The 17,044-nt window shown below is 43.8% G+C and overlaps 1 protein-coding gene across 1 annotated transcript in view; it reads right to left on the reverse strand.

Annotated features, from left to right (window-relative positions):
• ACO2 (aconitase 2, mitochondrial) overlaps nucleotides 1-16,857 on the reverse strand; it is a 46,863-nt gene extending 30,006 nt beyond the window's left edge. Inside the window, exon 1 of the mRNA XM_012638108.1 lies at nucleotides 16,777-16,857. Coding sequence (XP_012493562.1) covers nucleotides 16,777-16,812 — 36 coding nt within the window. The 5' untranslated portion in view covers nucleotides 16,813-16,857. The remainder of the gene's footprint in view (nucleotides 1-16,776) is intronic.
• Nucleotides 16,858-17,044: the final 187 nt, after the last annotated feature.

The raw sequence follows: 17,044 nt of genomic DNA on the forward strand, positions 1-17,044 counted from the left end.
AAAAAAAAAAAAACAATCCAATTTTCAATCCAACCTTAGAGTGAGAGCACCACACTCAGAGAGCCCAACAGCCAGGGTGTGCCTGCCCCATGGGTCACTTCCCTGTGTGTGGTTCGGTGGACAGTGAAATACCCCACATGACAGGAGGCAGTAGGGGCCAATAGAGAACATCCTGGGCCCGGGAGTCCAGAGATCCAGCCTCCTAGCTTGGTCACTATGAAGCCTTGTGAAAGCAATCTAACCTTTATTCGTGCCTCATTTTCCATTTCTATAAAATGGAAGAACTGGATCAAAAACACCTGGGAGGTTTTATAAAAGTGCAGCTCTGGGCCCTACCACTCCCAGACCTCTCAATCGGATCGCCTGAGGTGGAACCTGAGCTTTGGTGAAAGATTACTAGGTTACTCTGACATAGCCACGTCTGGTAACCTCTAGACTAGATGTTCTCCAAATTTCCTTCCAGCTCAGAGAGTCTATAAATATTCCTCCTCGGCAAGCAGGCTCTCCAATAAACCCACTTATTCACCCAAAGGCTGGGAGGAAAAGCATAGCAATGTCAGAATGGATTTATCTCTATCAAGGAAGAAACCCCCCCATCCCCCAGAATTCAGCCCCTTCTGGATTAGCCACAGCCTTCAAGTTCATTAACACACAAGCAAGGAAGCCACAATATGCATATGTGACATAAAATGTAATCCTGTGCGGTGTCGCAGAACACGCACTAGACTCGGAACACTATATTACCTTTTTCAAGGCAAGTTGCACCCCATTAATTTCATGATACAGTAACAGGACAACATAGGCAGTTAGAAAAACACTACTTCAGAGAAGTTCGATTCAAAAAAATTGGCTCACACCTGTAATCCAAGCACTTTGGGAGGCTGAGACAAGAAGACTGCTCAAGGGGAAGGGAGAGGGGAGAGGAAGGGACTGGTATATGTTTACACAAAGAGTGCAATGAGCACCATACGAGGGATGGACACACTTGAAACTTGGACTTGGTGGGGGTGGCAAGGGCAACATACATAACCTAAACATCTGTACCCCCATAATATGCTGAAATAAAAAAAAAAAAATTAGCCAGGTGTGGTGGTACACACCTGTAGTCCCAGCTACTTGGGAGGCTGAGGTAGGAGGAACATTTGAGCCCAGGAGTTTGAAGGTACAGTGAGGGAGGTATAATTGCACCACTGCACTCCAGCCTGGGTGATAGAGTGAGACCCTCTTAAAAAAATATATATATGTAATACCTAAAACTATAAAATTATTAGAAGAAAACACGGCAAAAGCTCCATGACATTGGATTTGGCAGTGATTTCTTGGATATGACACCAAAGGCATGGGCAACAACAAAAAAATAGACAAATTGGACTCCACGAAAATTTAAAAATTTTGTGCATCAAGAAACACGATCAACAGAGTAAAAAAAAGGCAATTCACAGAAGAAAATATTTGCAAATCATACCTGATAAGGGATTGATTATCCAGAATATATAGAGGCTCCTATACCTCAAAAATAAAACCTGATTAAAAAACGGGCAAAGGTCCAGCCTGAGCAAGACCCTGTCTCCACTAAAACAATAGAAAGAAATTAGCTTGACAACTAAAAATATATAGAAAAAAATTAGCTAGGCATGGTGGCGCATGCCTGTAGTCCTAGCCACTCGGGAGGCTGAGGCAGCAGGATCGCTTGTGTCCAGGAGTTTGAGGTTGCTGTGAGCTAGGCTGATGCCATGGCACTCTAGCTTGGACAACAGAGTGAGACTCTGTCTCAAAAAAAAAAAAAAAAAAAGGGCTGGTCCGATGGTAGTGGGTTATCAGAACTTATTAACATTAGTGTCACTAAAGTTGGTATTCAACCCCCCACTGCTAAATTTGACTGGCTTTAAAAAAAAAAAAAAAAAAACCTGGCAAAGGACTTGAATAGACATTTCTCCAAGAAGATATACAAATAGCCAATAAGCACTCAACAGTAAGTGCTCAACACCACAAATCATTAGGCAAATGCAAATCAAGACTATAATGAGATATCATCTCATACACATTAGAATGACTGCTATCAAAAAAAAAAACCAGAAAGAGTGCTGGCAAGGTAGTAGAAAAAGTGGAACCCTTGTGCACTTATGGTAGGAATGTAAGATGATGCAGCCACTGTGGAAAACAGGAAGGCGATTCCTCAAAAATTAAAAATAGAAATTACCATATGATGCAGCCATTCCACTTGAGTATATACCCAAAAGAACTGAAAGGTCTTGCAGAGGTATTTGTACACCCATATTCATAGCAGCATTATTCACAACAGCTAAAACACAACAGCTAAAATGGAAGCAACCCACGTGCCCATTAATGGATGACTGGATATGCAAAATGTCATATATATAGGCAATGGAACAGTCAGTCTTAAAAAGAGGAAATTCTGACATATGCTACAACATGGATGAGCCTTGAGAACGTATATTATCCTAAGTGACATAAGCCAGTCATAAAAGGACAAATACTGTATGATTCCACTTATATGAGATACTTAGAGTAGGCAAATTCATGGAGACAGAAAATAGGTGGTTGCCAGGGGCTGGGGAAGGAGGAAATGGGGAGATAGTGTTTAAGGGGCACAGAGTTTCAGCTTTTCAAAATTAAAAAAATTCTGGAGATGAATAGTGGTAATGGTGGCACATCACCATGAATATATTCAATGTTACTGAACTGTGCACTTAAAAATGGTTAAGATGTTAAAATGCATAGTTATTTATGTTTTAAGCAAGGAATCCAGTGTGGCTGGAGCATAATAAAGAAGGGGGAGAGTGGGAAGAGATGAGATCAAGAGGTAGCAGGGAGTCCCACTGCGGAATACAATAAGGATTCTGTATTACTCTGAGAGATTCACTACTCTGAGATGAGAACCCAATGGAGAATGCGGAACAGGAATTACATGACTTGACTTACCTTTAGAAGGATCTTTCTGGCTGCCATCAGTAGAACAGGTGGAAACAGAGAGACCAGATAGGAGGCCAATGCACTAGCCCAGTGGAAGATGGCAACTTGTATCATAGTTACAGTGGTGGCGGGGAGAAGGGGTTCAAGTCTGGATATATTCTGAAGGTAATAACAGTAGGATTTGCTGATAAATTCGCCAAGGGGTGTGAGAGGAGTCAGGAATATCACTGCAGTTTGGGGCCTGAGTGACTGGAGTTACCTATAAACTGAAATGGGGAAGGCGACAGAAGAGCAGGCCGGGAAGGGGGTGAGATTAGGGGTTTGGTGATGGACACTGGTCTGACACCCAAGTGGAGAGGTCAAGCAGGCAGCTGGGTACTCATCTTTGGTCCCATCCCTCCAGAGCTCTGCTAGTTAGATGGCTCATCTAGAATCACAGATTATCAGAACCCCAGATCACCAAGAATTTCTTCATTAGACAGATGAGCAAACGAATGCCCAAGGTCACATACCTAGTTAACAGCAGTTAGGAGCAGGATTCAAGCCACCCAATTCTTAAGTTATTGCTTTTTCTACCACACTACATCCCCAATTTAAACTAAGGTGTTACTGATTCATTAAATATGTATCCAGTCCCACACTTTGTGCTGTGGTGCCTGAATTAAACAGGTAAACAAGACAGACACAGTCTCTGCCCTCAAGGGGCTTACAGTTTAGGGGAATAGATGAGTATCAAGTGAACACTCGAGGGACTATGTAAGAGAAGTGGTATGAAAGAAAAGCCAAGCAGCTGTAACAGCATGAAGCTGGAGAGACTAATCTAGAATTTGGGAAGAGCTTCTCCAAGAAAGTGATGTTTAATATGAGAACCGAAAGATTACTAGGAATTAGCCAAGCTAATGAAATGGGCCTTAGAGGAAGAAATCCAGGGAACCTGGAAGATGAAATGCAAGCGCAAGGGCCCTGTGGCAAGAAAGCACTTGTATCTGAAAGAGAAAACCAGCTTGGCTGTAGCCAAGTAAGCAAAGTACAGTGGAAATGGCAGAATATGAGGCTAAATAAAAAAAAAACCAGGTATCACAAGGGCCCTTGTAGGTATAGACGAAAAGCAACACAACAGTGCCGTAACAACTCGGAGCCACAGCTTATCTGAGTCTTGGTAGAACACCTTGTAATCCCTTACAACATGGAAGGATGAGGCCTCTCCCACTCGCCTCCTATCTCTCCTGGGAGGCTGTCAGGACAGTTTCTTCTGGCCTCTGGGTTCTGATAAGGTGTGGAGCTTTTGGCTCTGGCCCCCTCAGACTAGAGCTGCCGAAGATAAACTTCCTTAGCTGTAGTCCGGATTTGGCTTTTGACAATAGGGTATTCCACAATTTGAGGTGCAGTCATTAGCATCCTTTTTGTTGTATGGGGAAAGGACCAAGGAGCTGCATTTGTGGCTTATTCTTCCTTTCACTGTCTATGAAAAGTAATAAACTGTTTGAATATGAAAGTGGTTTGTTGTATCTTTCCCAGTCCAATCAGGCCTTGGTTTTGTCTTGTAAGTGTGTGTTAGTTTGACAGTAGGACATGTTAATTGTTTATTAGGAAGCCACTGAAAGTTAAAGCAGGATCATAACAGGACCAGATTTGCATTAAAAATAAAAATCACTGTGGCTGCTATGTAGATAATGCATTTGAGAAGGGCAAAAGCATTAGAAGAGGTTAATGGTGGCTTACCACGTAACTAACCTCTTTCCTAGCAGCACATTTGTATTTTAACTCTTGAGCATCTATTATGTGGCAAGCAATGACACAGGTACCAAGAAGAGTGAGACAGTCCCTACACCAATATATCTGAGTCTGGCCAAAGTCAGCACATAAATGCAAAAACCCACTGTAACCTTTGCAAAGAAATACACACACACGAGAGCAGGCGTGGAGCACAGGGAACAATGAACTCTGCTTGGGATGTCTTGGCAAGCTGGCATGGAGAAGGGAGTGCCTGAGCAGGGCTGTGAAGGATAAACAGTGTTTGCAAGGCAAAGAACACAGATACTACATAAAAAGATAGAGAAGCTGGGCACAGTGATTCATGCCTGTAATCCCAGAACTTCAGGAGGCTGAGGTATAAGGATCGCTTCAGGCCAGGAGTTTGAGACCAGCCTGGGAAACATGGCAAGACCTTGTCTCTATAAAAAATGTTTTAAAAATAAAAAAAATTAGATAAATAAAAATAAGAATATAGAGAATCATGAAGTGATGTGTGCAGGAACCACAAATCACTAGTTGGTGGGATGTAAAAAACAAAACAAGAAATGGTGGAAGATCAGGCTGGAAACCCAGCAAGACAGGGAGGGTGTGGTTCACTACCTAAAAAACTTGAACTCTAACCTTTGGTTTATGAGAGACAATGCAGCACAATGAAAAGACCTTAAATCTAGCTCCAAAGCCCAACTCTACCATTTACTGGCTCCGTGATCCCAAGCAGGTTCCACTCCAGTTTCCTCATTTGGAAAAAGAGAATATATGCAGTATCATGTGAAGAATGAAGTGACATAAATGTTATTCTGAGTTACTGTGAGGTATAAAATAACTTGAATGAGCTCCAAAAGAATAGCAATTATGTAAATATGCAATATGTAAAATTCTACAAGCAGACCTTTTTTCATATTAACTTTATTAGGGTTTTTCCTCTATTATAAAAAGTAGGACATATTTCATGGAGAAAATTTAGAAAACACATAAAACACATAATTTTACAGACTCTCTGAAGCCCGTCCAGGGCCGTCTTACCACCACCATCCCTCCACCAGACCCCCTGGCCCAGAGCCAGGTACCCAGATATGAAGTGGGTACTTGATACTAATTGACTCCAAGAGAAGCACCAAATACTAGTCCAGCTGCATCGACCCCTCCCCACAATCCCTGGCACCACGGCACCCACTGTATGCACACTGAACAGGTGTCACGGCTGAAGTTTCTGAGCAGAGACAACACTGATAACGATAATAACCTTTATTAGTAATATTTAATACTTTGTTTTTACTTTAATATTTTATTTTGATCAAAGTAACATTGATGTATTATTAAAAGTTAAAAATTATCACTATCAAGGAACCTAGCATTCGAGTCCCATCCCACCATTCCTCTGTCCCAAAGACAACAAACTTCAACACTTTTGGTGTACTTATCACAAATTCATTCTCAAACTTTCCATCAGCTACAACACTCTCCATATGATGAATGTGTCAGGAAACCCAACAGCCCTGTCAACTCCTGGAGCCCCCACCTCTCTCTCGTGCCCCAGTAGGGTCTAATACCTCTCTGGAACTCACATCCATCAGTATCCTGAGAATTCTCTGCCCCTCACTTGAGTTAGATTCTTAGTTTCCATGGCTTTCTTTTTTTTCCTTTTTTTAAGGTTGAGCTTGAATCCATGGCTTTCTCTTCCTAGGTTACACTCTTTTGTTTTGAGGGAACACATCCTCAAGTATTTTACTGAGAAAGGGTAAATGTCTTTGTGCCTGAAGAGGTCTTTAGTTTTTATTTATATATTTATTTTTTAATTGACACGTAATAATTGTACATATTTATGGGATACAGAGTGTTATTTTGACACATGTATACAGTGTGTAATGACCAACTCAGGGCAATTAGCATACCAACCACAGCAAACACTTATCATTTCTTTGTATTGGGAACATTCAAAACCCTCTCTTCTAGCTGTTTGAAAATATACAATAAATTGTTGTTAATTATTGTCATCCTACAGTTCTACAGAACACTGGAGCCTATTCCTTCTATCTAGCTATAATTTTGTGTCTGTTAACCATCCTCTCCCTATCCCTTCTTTTCCCTCCCTTCCCTAGCCCCTACTCACTTATTTAATATTTTATTGAATGCCAAATTATAAGTACTTTCTGTGGATGAACAGCCCTACTGTGATGAGACCCCACTCAACAGAGGAGGAAACTGAGGGCTAGAGAAGGGTGGTAACTCACCCAAGGTAGCACAGACAGATAGTAATACCACCACCACCAGCACTAAAACCCAGCCTGGCTCTACAGCCCAAATACTTAATCTTCCAAGTGTCTCCTGGCAATTCTAAGTACCGATCCAGACACGAATGAATGAAAGAAATCAAAATGGAAGAGACAGCTAGCTGTTAACAGTAGCTATCCCAACTTTCTCTATTTATATCATCTTGAACCTTCAATACTGTAATACATACTATTTTTAGAATAATCAAGAAAAATAATTTTAAAGAAATATATTTTTTCTAAGCATTACCAATGCTGTTTTCTACAATTTGCAGTCCACATTAGCTTGCTAAAGAAGCAAAAGAATAAAGACAGAGTTTTTTTTAAGAACATGAATGTTTCTTGTCTATTATACAGAAATAATAGGCATAATCTTAAATATTTACAACATAAAGTGTTGGTACAGGTTTGGGGAAAAGGGTACCTTTAAATTTTTGGTGTTAGAGCAGCAGTCCCCAACCTTTTTGGCACCAGGGACCAGTTTCATGGAAGACAATTTCTCCATGGACAATGGATGGGTGTAGGTGGATGAGATAGGAGGCAGAGCTCAGGCAGTGATGTGAGTGATGGGGAGCAGATGTAAATACAGATGACGCTTCCCTCCTAACAGGTCACAGACCGGTAATGGTCCTCAGGCCAGGGATTGGGGACCACAGTATCAGAGAATATTAGTAAAGTCTTTTCAGTGACAACTGGCAACAGCTATTAAAACTCCCTAGGAGTGGCCAGGCAGCGATGGCTCATGCTAATCCTAGCACTCTGGGAGGCACAGGCGGGAGGATCGCTTCAGATCAGTTCAGTGGAGACCTGCCTGAACAAGAGCAAGACCCCATCGCTACCAAAAATAGAAAAAATGAGCTGGGCTTGGTGGTGGTGCACCTGTAGTCCCAGCTACTCAGGAGGCTGAGGCAGGAGCATTGTTTGAGGCCAGGAGCTTAAGGTTGCAGTGGGCTATGATGACACCATTGCACTCTAGCTTGGGCAACAGAGTGAGACTCTGTCTCAAAAAAAAAAAACAAAAAATAAAATTATCCCAGTGTGGTGTCGCACACCTGTAGTCCCACCTACTTAGGAGGCTGAGGCAGGAGGATTGCTTGAGCCTAGGAGTTTGGATTCAAGGTTGCAGTGAGCTATGATTGTAGCACTGTACTCCAGCCTGGCAACAAAACAAGACCCATCTCAAAAAAAAAAAAAAAAACCAAAAGGAAAGAAAGAAAATTGTCAAACCACCTGGCAAGATGACAAAGGCTATCTTATGTCACCCTCCCAACAACTGTGCCAAGTTGGATTGTTATAGGTCATTTCGTCCCTTGTCTAGATGAGAAGACACTGACTCAAATGGGAAGTCCACTAGAACATAAGCTCTATGAGGGCGAAAAATTGTCTATTCTGGTCATCACAATATACTCTGAGCCTAGGGCAATGTCTGACACATTGCTCACGAAGTTCAAGAAATATTCAGTGATAAAATGATGAAGGCAGAGCCATGATTTATACACAAGTCTCCTCCACTGTGCTTTCAAACTCAAGTTGTGAGTACTCTGGCAGAGACCGTGGTGAGCCATTAGTGCCAGTTCACAGAACCCAGGCACATGGAAAAAGGCCTGCCCCATGGCATGTCACATGAGTACCCACTTAAAACTGACCCCATCCTGACTCGGCCAAGGTCAAACATAATACCCTCTCTTCCCAATAGGATGGAGGCCTTCCCTTGGGACCACTTGTATCCAGAGGACAGTCCAATCCAAAGGGACTGACATATTCTTGGGCAGTATTCTATCCACACTGTCAAGTGTGGCATCCACCAGTGCTACCTGTTGGGGAACCAGTAGTCAGAGCAAGCTGAGGAGCTGGACGTGGCTAAGCTGCCCAAACAGGCTGGGCTCTGGGAGGAGACCAGGTCTCTTGAGACAGTTGCTTTAGCAAGTGACTGTCAGAGTGCATTTGTGGAAACAGTCCAAGACAAGTGCCAAGTCACAGAAATGGCATCCATTCTAGAGCTGGAGGGGTCTGGCTTGGAATCTCAGCTTCCCTAGCTGTGGAACCTCAGATAAGACTCTTTCCCTTTCTGAGCCTCAGTTTGCTCTTCCGTAACATGGGGGTAAAAGAGCAGAGATTTTGTGAGGATTAGAAAGAATATATGGCTTATAAACACAGAGAAAAAAGTCTACAGTGATAAACACAAAATTCCTATCAGTGTTTGCCTCTGGGGACTGGAATGGACAAAGGGAAAGAGAGCATTTATGAATATCCTGCATTCTGTAAGGAAAAAATATAAGAAAAGCATAGAGCTCAGCAGCTGGGGTTCTGGCAGGCATTCCATAAATGTAAGCTGCTATTACTCAGTTCTCCTGGGAGAATGAGATGCTGCTACTAATACATCACCTGCCCATGTACCGGAGAAAAGATTAAAGGCTGCTGTTTTTCCACTATGCCCTCCACTTCTCCCTTCCCAGCTACCAAAGACCAGAGCCCCAGAGCAGGTCCCAAGCACCAGAAGAGCACGTCTCAGAAGTGAAATGGTGAGAAGCTCACTACCTTATGAGGCAGCCCATTTCACCAGAAGAATGACTTCAGGGTCTCAGGTGGGGTCAGACCTCTGATTGTTCTGACCATGGCCCTCAGCAGTCTTCAGGCTCACAGCTCTTAGCAACTAAGTGCCTAGCCATTCCTGGCAGGGAAGCTCAGGTGAGCTCTATCTAAGCAGGCAAAGAGGAATGCATGTCAGTCAACACCCTCCTAAGGAGAAGCATCTTCCCACACTCCGCTGCAGGGCTTCTAACAATTTTCTCCCACTCCTGGTAGGCGATGCCTGGCATCTCTCCTAAGAATTCAAAGCTAAACAATTCCCTCCTGCCAGCAGGCAATCAGCTAGCTTGGTTGCTATGCAACTGGCAGGAACAAAAGTGATGCAGTCCTTTTCAGAGGCTTGGAAAGAGGGCAAGGAGCGATGTCTCTCCAAGTCACAGCCTCTAAATGGGCACCAAAGGCAGTAGGGGGCTCCTTTAAGGAATCAACTGATAGATTCACTCATCCGCCTAATTCTCTTTTGCTGCCCGCATCAGCAGCAGAGAATCCAGGCACACCGTGAACTGCATGCAAATCCCAGGCCCTGCTCTGGCCCCACTGGCAGCAGCTCTGCACCAACACACTTGAGAAGGGCATCCTCTGCAAGTTCAACAGGCAGCCTGTGAGACTGACCCAAAGCTCAGTCAAGGAGTAAAGCTGCCTCTGTGAGACCCACACCTCTAGTCTCTCCCCTAACAGCCTCACTGGTAATTAGAGCAGGAGGCAGTCACAGCCCCAAAGGGACACACAGCCAAACAGGCATGGAGCCAACTGAACTATGTCCCCCATATCTAGCCTACTCTATAGACATTTAGTTTCTACTTCCTACCCCCAAGGGAATACTCTGGGGAAACAGTTTGGCTGAGTGGTAGAAAGACTGGGTTCTGTAATCAAACAAATCTGCGTTCAAAATCTGGCTCTGCTACACACTAGCTATAACCTCAGGTGAGCTATTTACCCTCTCTGGGCTTCAGTTTCATCACTGTGAAACCAGGTTATTATTACATACTTCTTAGGGCTGGTGTGAAGGACAAATGAGGCATTATTTGTAAAACAAGATCTAGTTCTGTGGCTGGCACAGCAGGCCTGCACGCTCAATATATGGCGATTACTGTGCTTCTTTTGTTTCTCCAGACCTGTACAGGTGTCTCTACCATAACCAGGGCAGCAGGCGGACCAAACGTGCCACTATGACATCGTGTTCCAGGATGGATGGCGGAGTCTGTATTTAGCCCCACCCAGCAAATCCCCCCGCCTACTCCTTGCTTCAGCCTGATGCAGTAAAGTTATTTCAAAGACTTCTTCATTACAGGCACACAAACTCTTCCACAGGTGGGGCCATGTTTTAAATCAGCTCTGTAGTTCTCTCAGTGACCACAGTCATGACACAGGGAATGCTTACATATAACAACACAAATGTCCTGGAGAAGGGGAAGGGGCCCAGCCACAAGGCACTGAAGAAGTTGGAGGGGGTGAGTGTTAAAGAAACGCCTGATACTTCTTTGGTACTTCCCACAAATGCCCACAGTATTAAAGCTCCCAACCAGAAGCTGTCTCAGTCTCTGCAGGGTGAAACAGAAATATTCACTGGGCCTAAATTCATCAAGGGCCCAGACTTTCATATTTAATGATGAAAATATTGCAAATGTAATTCTAAAGCTTGCTTCCTGAATGTTGCCCCTCAACTTGAAGAATAAAAACCAGGGAACCAGCGGATTCATTTCCACCTTTCCCCAACTCACTTAAAGCAGTACCAAAAAGGTTTTCTTGAATAGCTACTACTTATCTGCTATCTAGGAGATGGTGGGAGGAACAAGCAATTTCTCTAGAACTGGTCTTTTTTAAACATGAGCCGAGGATAAATGCTGGGGCAATGGAGGCTGCAGGCCATCTGCAGGGGCTGGAGCTAGAGACTAACATTCCCCAAATGCCTATATCCTGCACCAGTTTGCCCCAAGTACTTTATACACACACCATACCACAACTACCCTGGGAGGCAGAAGTCACTGTGCCCATTTTACAGATGAGGAAACTGAGGGTCTGGAATGTTAACTCTTTTGCCCAGGGTCACACAGCAAGGTGGAGTTCCAGACCTGGCTCCAGCGCTGATGCCCTTTCCTCTAGTCAGTCTAGGCTTTGCAGAATGAACCCAAGAATACGAATTCTCCATGCCTTTCAGGACCTCTAAAATAGTGAGCTTTTACAGGGTCGTCTGGAACAATCTGAGGGAAAAGACTCTCTACTCTCAATGTTAAAAAAGGCCTATTCCTAAAATAATATCAGAAAATACTCACATCTTTATAGTGCATTAAACAGAGTTTAAAGAACTTTTCAAATATTGTTAGACCTTCAGAACCACTCTGTATTGGAGGATAGCTATTATATTAATTACTCCATTTTGCAGATGTGTAACCTGAGGGCCACAGAGAGTTGAGACTTTGCCTGAAGCAACACGGTAAGTCAGTGGTGGAGGAAGTCTCCCTTAAGTTCCTGATATTCCATGTGCTGTTTTATTTTGTTATTTACTTATTTTTCTCAGAAACAGGGTCTCATTCTGTTGCCCACGCTAGAGTGCAGTGGTGTGATCATAACTCGCAGCAGCCTTGAACACCTGGGCTCGAGCTACCCTCCCACCTAAGCCTCCTGAGTAGCTGGGACTACAAATGTAAGCCATCGCTCCCCACGTGCTGCTTTTTAAAGACTGTAAGAAGCCTCCCTGCAGTCCCTTCTCTCCTCATGCTTAGAGGCCCAGAGCCCATCAATGCCTTCCAAACCAGGTGCTGGGAAAACCGGGCATGTCAAAGAAAGCTAGGGCCACTGAAGATCAAACACTTAAATACCTCCCAGATGGCACTTTTGGAGACACACCAAATACCACAGTAAGACGAGAGACAGAACAGGGCTCACTTGAGACATGATGCTCACACTCAAGTGAAGGCCCCTGGGTAAAACACTTAACCTCATCTGCTTCCTCACCTGTGAAATAAGGTACTGGAGAGTTGGATAAAAAGATCAAGAATTTATAAATGAGCTTCTGCCCTCAGCTAAGTTTTACAAGTACTATGCAAACACATCACTACCGAGTTCAAGTTCACCCATGCCCTCAGTTACTGAGGCCCCAAACCTAGAGTCACGCTTATTCTCTCTCACATTCTTTATCCAACCTTTCTGCCTCTAAAATATATCCAGATTCTGAACACATCTCATTATCTTGTCCCAGACACCTTTACCACTCCCTGGACAAGTCCAGTGGGGACCCTGCCCCCGCTTTTGACCTTCCACGGCACATCATCCATGCAGCAGCCTTCTCAAGCATAAATCAGATCATGTCACTCCCTGGCTTAAAACCTTCTCGTGCATTTGCACTACATTTAGAGTAAAACCCAATCTCCTTACCAAAGCCCACCTGACCCTGGCCCCCCACTCTTGCTCAGACCTTGCCCTCCTCGTGACACCTTAGCCACATTGGCCTTAGTTCTTAGTCTCAACACACTAAGCTCATATCGATCTCAGGAGCTTTGCACGTGCTCTTTCTACATGAAGTCTCTTCTCCTAAAATGCTGAATAGCTGCCTTCTTATCATCAAAGTCTCAGTTCAAACTCCTCTGAGGTCTTCCAGAGCCACTCCAGTTAAAGCCACCCACACTCTCTCTACCTCCCTATCCTATTTTATCTTCCTCATAGCACTCAGTAGCTACAATTTTCTTTTTATTTTCCCCAGGACTACAATATAAGCTCCACTATTTTTTTTTTTTTTGAGACAGAGTCTCGCTCTGTTGCCCTGGGTAGAGTGCAGTGGCGTCATCAAAGTTCATTGCAACCTGAAACTTCTGGGTTCAAGCGATCCTCCTGCCTCGGCCTCCCCAGTAGCTGGGACTACAGGAGCGCACCATCATACCTGTATAATTTTTTCTATTTTTTGTAGAGACGGGGAGTCTTACTCAACAGCTGACACCTGGGAAGGTATCACAGTGACCATGCGACCAGAATAACCTATTTCACAATTCAAACCAAAATTTTTTTTAAATATGGCACTTAAATAGAGAACTTCTGCCAAGTATGTCAGACTTCTTTGTAGTTAACTGACATCCCATATTTACATGCACTTCCCCAAGGTCACATGAAACCTCAGCATTCCAGTATCTCAAGGCAAAACCAAAGGCCTGACAAACCACACTCGCAAGTGCCCAACCCATTACGTACCATCCATCGTCATACGCACAAAAATAAACATTAAAAACCAGAGAGTAAATGTGGCTTTTCAAAAATCTCACCCATTTTCTTCACTGTTTCTAATCTTACTACCTGGTAGCAGGTACTGTCAAACAACAGCACACTTTCAAATCAGCACTGTTCTCAAGTTATCGAGCATCAGTGTTGCCCTGATTCACAGGCTGAGTCTTGATGCCAAAAGGAAGCAGGACAGCGCCAGCTGCTAAGCCTTCAGGCTTTGGAATCAGAAGTGTACAGACTGAAGTCACATCTGCTAACAACTAGTTAGATAAAGCTGTTGGCAAATTTATCTTATTTAACAATTATATAACACTAGGTACTGGGCAGGGTTCTAAATACTTTGCAACTATTTTATAATACCCAGACAGGCTGATGCCAGAGTCCATGATCATAACCATTACACTATGTTCCCTCTCTAATCCTGTTCTTCATCTAAAAAACAGTGCTAACACGTCTGCCTTATCTCACAGAGTCACGTGAAATTACTGGCACACTATAAGGTGAATGTTAGCTACTCTTAGCGGTAATAGTAGTACCCATCATTCTATTATCTACCTTCATCTCTGGTCCAGCCAAGGGCAGAAGAAAAATACTGTATTTTGGCAGAGAAAGATCTCCAAAGCCCTCTGCAGTAAGGTACATTAGAATATAATGGGAGCTCCATGAGAACAGGGATTGTCTTCTTTGCTTATCAATGTATCTAGAGCAAGCAGTGGGTGCTCAGTAAATATGTGGTGAATGATGAAGGAATGAATTGACTACAGGGATAGGGTTTTGTAAACATAACTATTAAGGTAGTAACCATCACTTCTCAAATCTATCTAAACACAAAAGAGGTAAATTTCCAAGGTTCTCAGAGGACAGTGTTAGTTGGTCATTACTTGAGACAGCATGGCTATTGGTAGGTAGTGTGATATTATGCTAAGTGCATAATACTGTTCATTCATCTTAGCTGAACTAACAAACAAGGAGACCTGGATTTCAATCCTGGTCCTGCTTCTGGAAGTCACATAGGCTCTCAAGATCTTGGATTCTCCATTCATAAAAAACGAGGTTCGAAACAAATTCTATTTGTTCATCACTTTACAACAACCCAAGTACTCAATAAACATCTGTTCAATGAAAATTATCCCCAACTGACAGATGATGGATTCAGGAAGTAACTTGCTCAAGGTCACAGGATCAGGACAGAGCATGAACCACAACCCAGATCTCTCTTTACACCAGTCTAACACTCACAGTTTCCAAGATCCTTTTCAGCTTAAAAATGCTGTGATATTATTCCTCTCTTCCAAGCTCAATAAATCCATAACCATTCTTCTTTTTTTTTTTTTTTTTGAGACATAGTCTCAGTCTGTTGCCCGGGCTAGAGTGCCGTGGCGTCATCCTAGCTCACTGCAACCTCAAACTCCTGCTCAAGCAATCCTCCTGCCTCAGCCTCCTCGCCCGGTTAATTTTTTTGTATTTTTAGTAGAGACGGGGTCTCCGTCTTGCTCAGGCTGGTCTTGAACTCCTGAGCTCAAGCAATTCTCCCCGCCTCAGCCTTCCAGAGTGCTAGGATTACAGGCGTGAGCTACTGCGACCAGGCCCATAACCATTCTTCTTACCAAATGATCTTGCCTGATTCCATTAAATCTCGGGACAGCAGGATCAGGAAGAAACAACTATTTCTACATAATTAACCTAGAGAATCAAAAAACTTAAAGAGACAATTACATGCAAATCCATTGCCTTTGCTCAGAATTTACATCAAAACTATCTTCAGATAAATGATAGTTTTACACCAAGCTATATGGTTTAAATTTAAGCAATGTGATAAAAAATAACTTTAAGTAACACAATGCTTCCCGAGAGTATAACACATAACAACTTCTTTTTTAATCCTATAATCAAAGTTGTGCCACTTGATCAAAAGAAGATTGACAAAGTTAATCATAAAAAGTTGACAGGGAACTGTGTTACAGACACTTGCTTTGTTTTTTATTAACAAAATACGCATTTGACATTGAACCTTTGAGTATAACACCTTCCTAGGGTTTTCAAGTTAGGAGTGAAAAAACCATCTGGCAGTCATAGCTTTCTACATGGCTCATAACAGGAAAGTCAAGGTCAAACTGTTGAGTCTCCTTATCCTCCCATCTAGTGCGTATTTGAAAAGTAACTGTGAGTTCAAAATACTCCGTTCTGTACTCTCACAAACACAAATGATCATACTCTGGGCTCAGAAAGTTCTGTCAGGGCAGGCTGACATGAACAAGGAGAACAGAGGGGTGGTGGGACCGATGCTCAGGCCACAGCACTTCAGCAACACTCTGAGAGGTAGAGCTTTCATTTACTTTCTAGCAGGTTTATCAGCCATTAAAAGAGAAAAATCATGCCACTCCTATCTCACCTGATGATTATATGAGTCAAAGATATTATGAGGAATTAAAAAAGTCCTGAAATCTTGTGCAAAGGTGAGAGACGATTACTAACACTATTATTATATACTACGCAGGGGCCTGGAAGACCCCTCCCCCTTGACATTCTTGGTCCTCAAAAGGTGGTAAGGGGCACTAGTTTCTTCTCCAGACTCCAGGCCTGGCAATCTGGCTGCACGTGGCTGGCAAGCCTCTGTTGCTGAGAGATGGGAAGTGAGGCCTTCAAGCACTGAGCCTAGGAGGCTCAACAACGACCGCGCCCCCCAATCACCTTGTCCTCACCTTGAGGAACAAACAGACACCCTATGGGAGCGGGGAGTGCGGACCTCAAAAAAGAGAAGGAGGTGCCTTCGCTCTTCACCTGGCCACGGCTGCTGGGGCCCATGCTTCTCGTTGACTAGGGACACGGAGAGCTGACTGTGCCGGGGACGCCTTGACCTAGGGCACCAGAGGAGAGGGCGCGGGTGCTGGGCCCGCCAACTAGGACAGGTAAATGAAAAGTTGGCCCGCGGTCGGGCCCGCCTTGCCTCGCCCACAGCAGCAGGCACAGTAGGAGGCACCCCGCCGCCATGACCCCTGGCCCTGAACTCGCTCACCTGCAGCCGGGTCACCAGTAGGCTGTAGGGCGCCATTTTGTGCACTGACAAAGATGAAGTCGCTTGAAAGTGACGTGCATCACAGCGTATTTAAATACTTCGGGCGGGGGCGTGACCTGAAGAGCGACGCGTCACGGGGAAGGCGGGGCCTCACTAGAGACGCCAGAGTCCTGCGAAGGCAGTGGGCAGAGCTCCTGTGTAAGGAACAGACGCTGCATAAAAAAGAGCTGCGTAAAAACATTTGGAGAAGTAAACACCGAGTACAAAG

The sequence above is a fragment of the Propithecus coquereli genome, unplaced genomic scaffold (genome assembly GCF_000956105.1).
Source record: "Propithecus coquereli isolate 6110/MARCELLA unplaced genomic scaffold, Pcoq_1.0 Scaffold126, whole genome shotgun sequence".
Classification (NCBI taxonomy): Eukaryota; Metazoa; Chordata; class Mammalia; order Primates; family Indriidae; genus Propithecus; species Propithecus coquereli.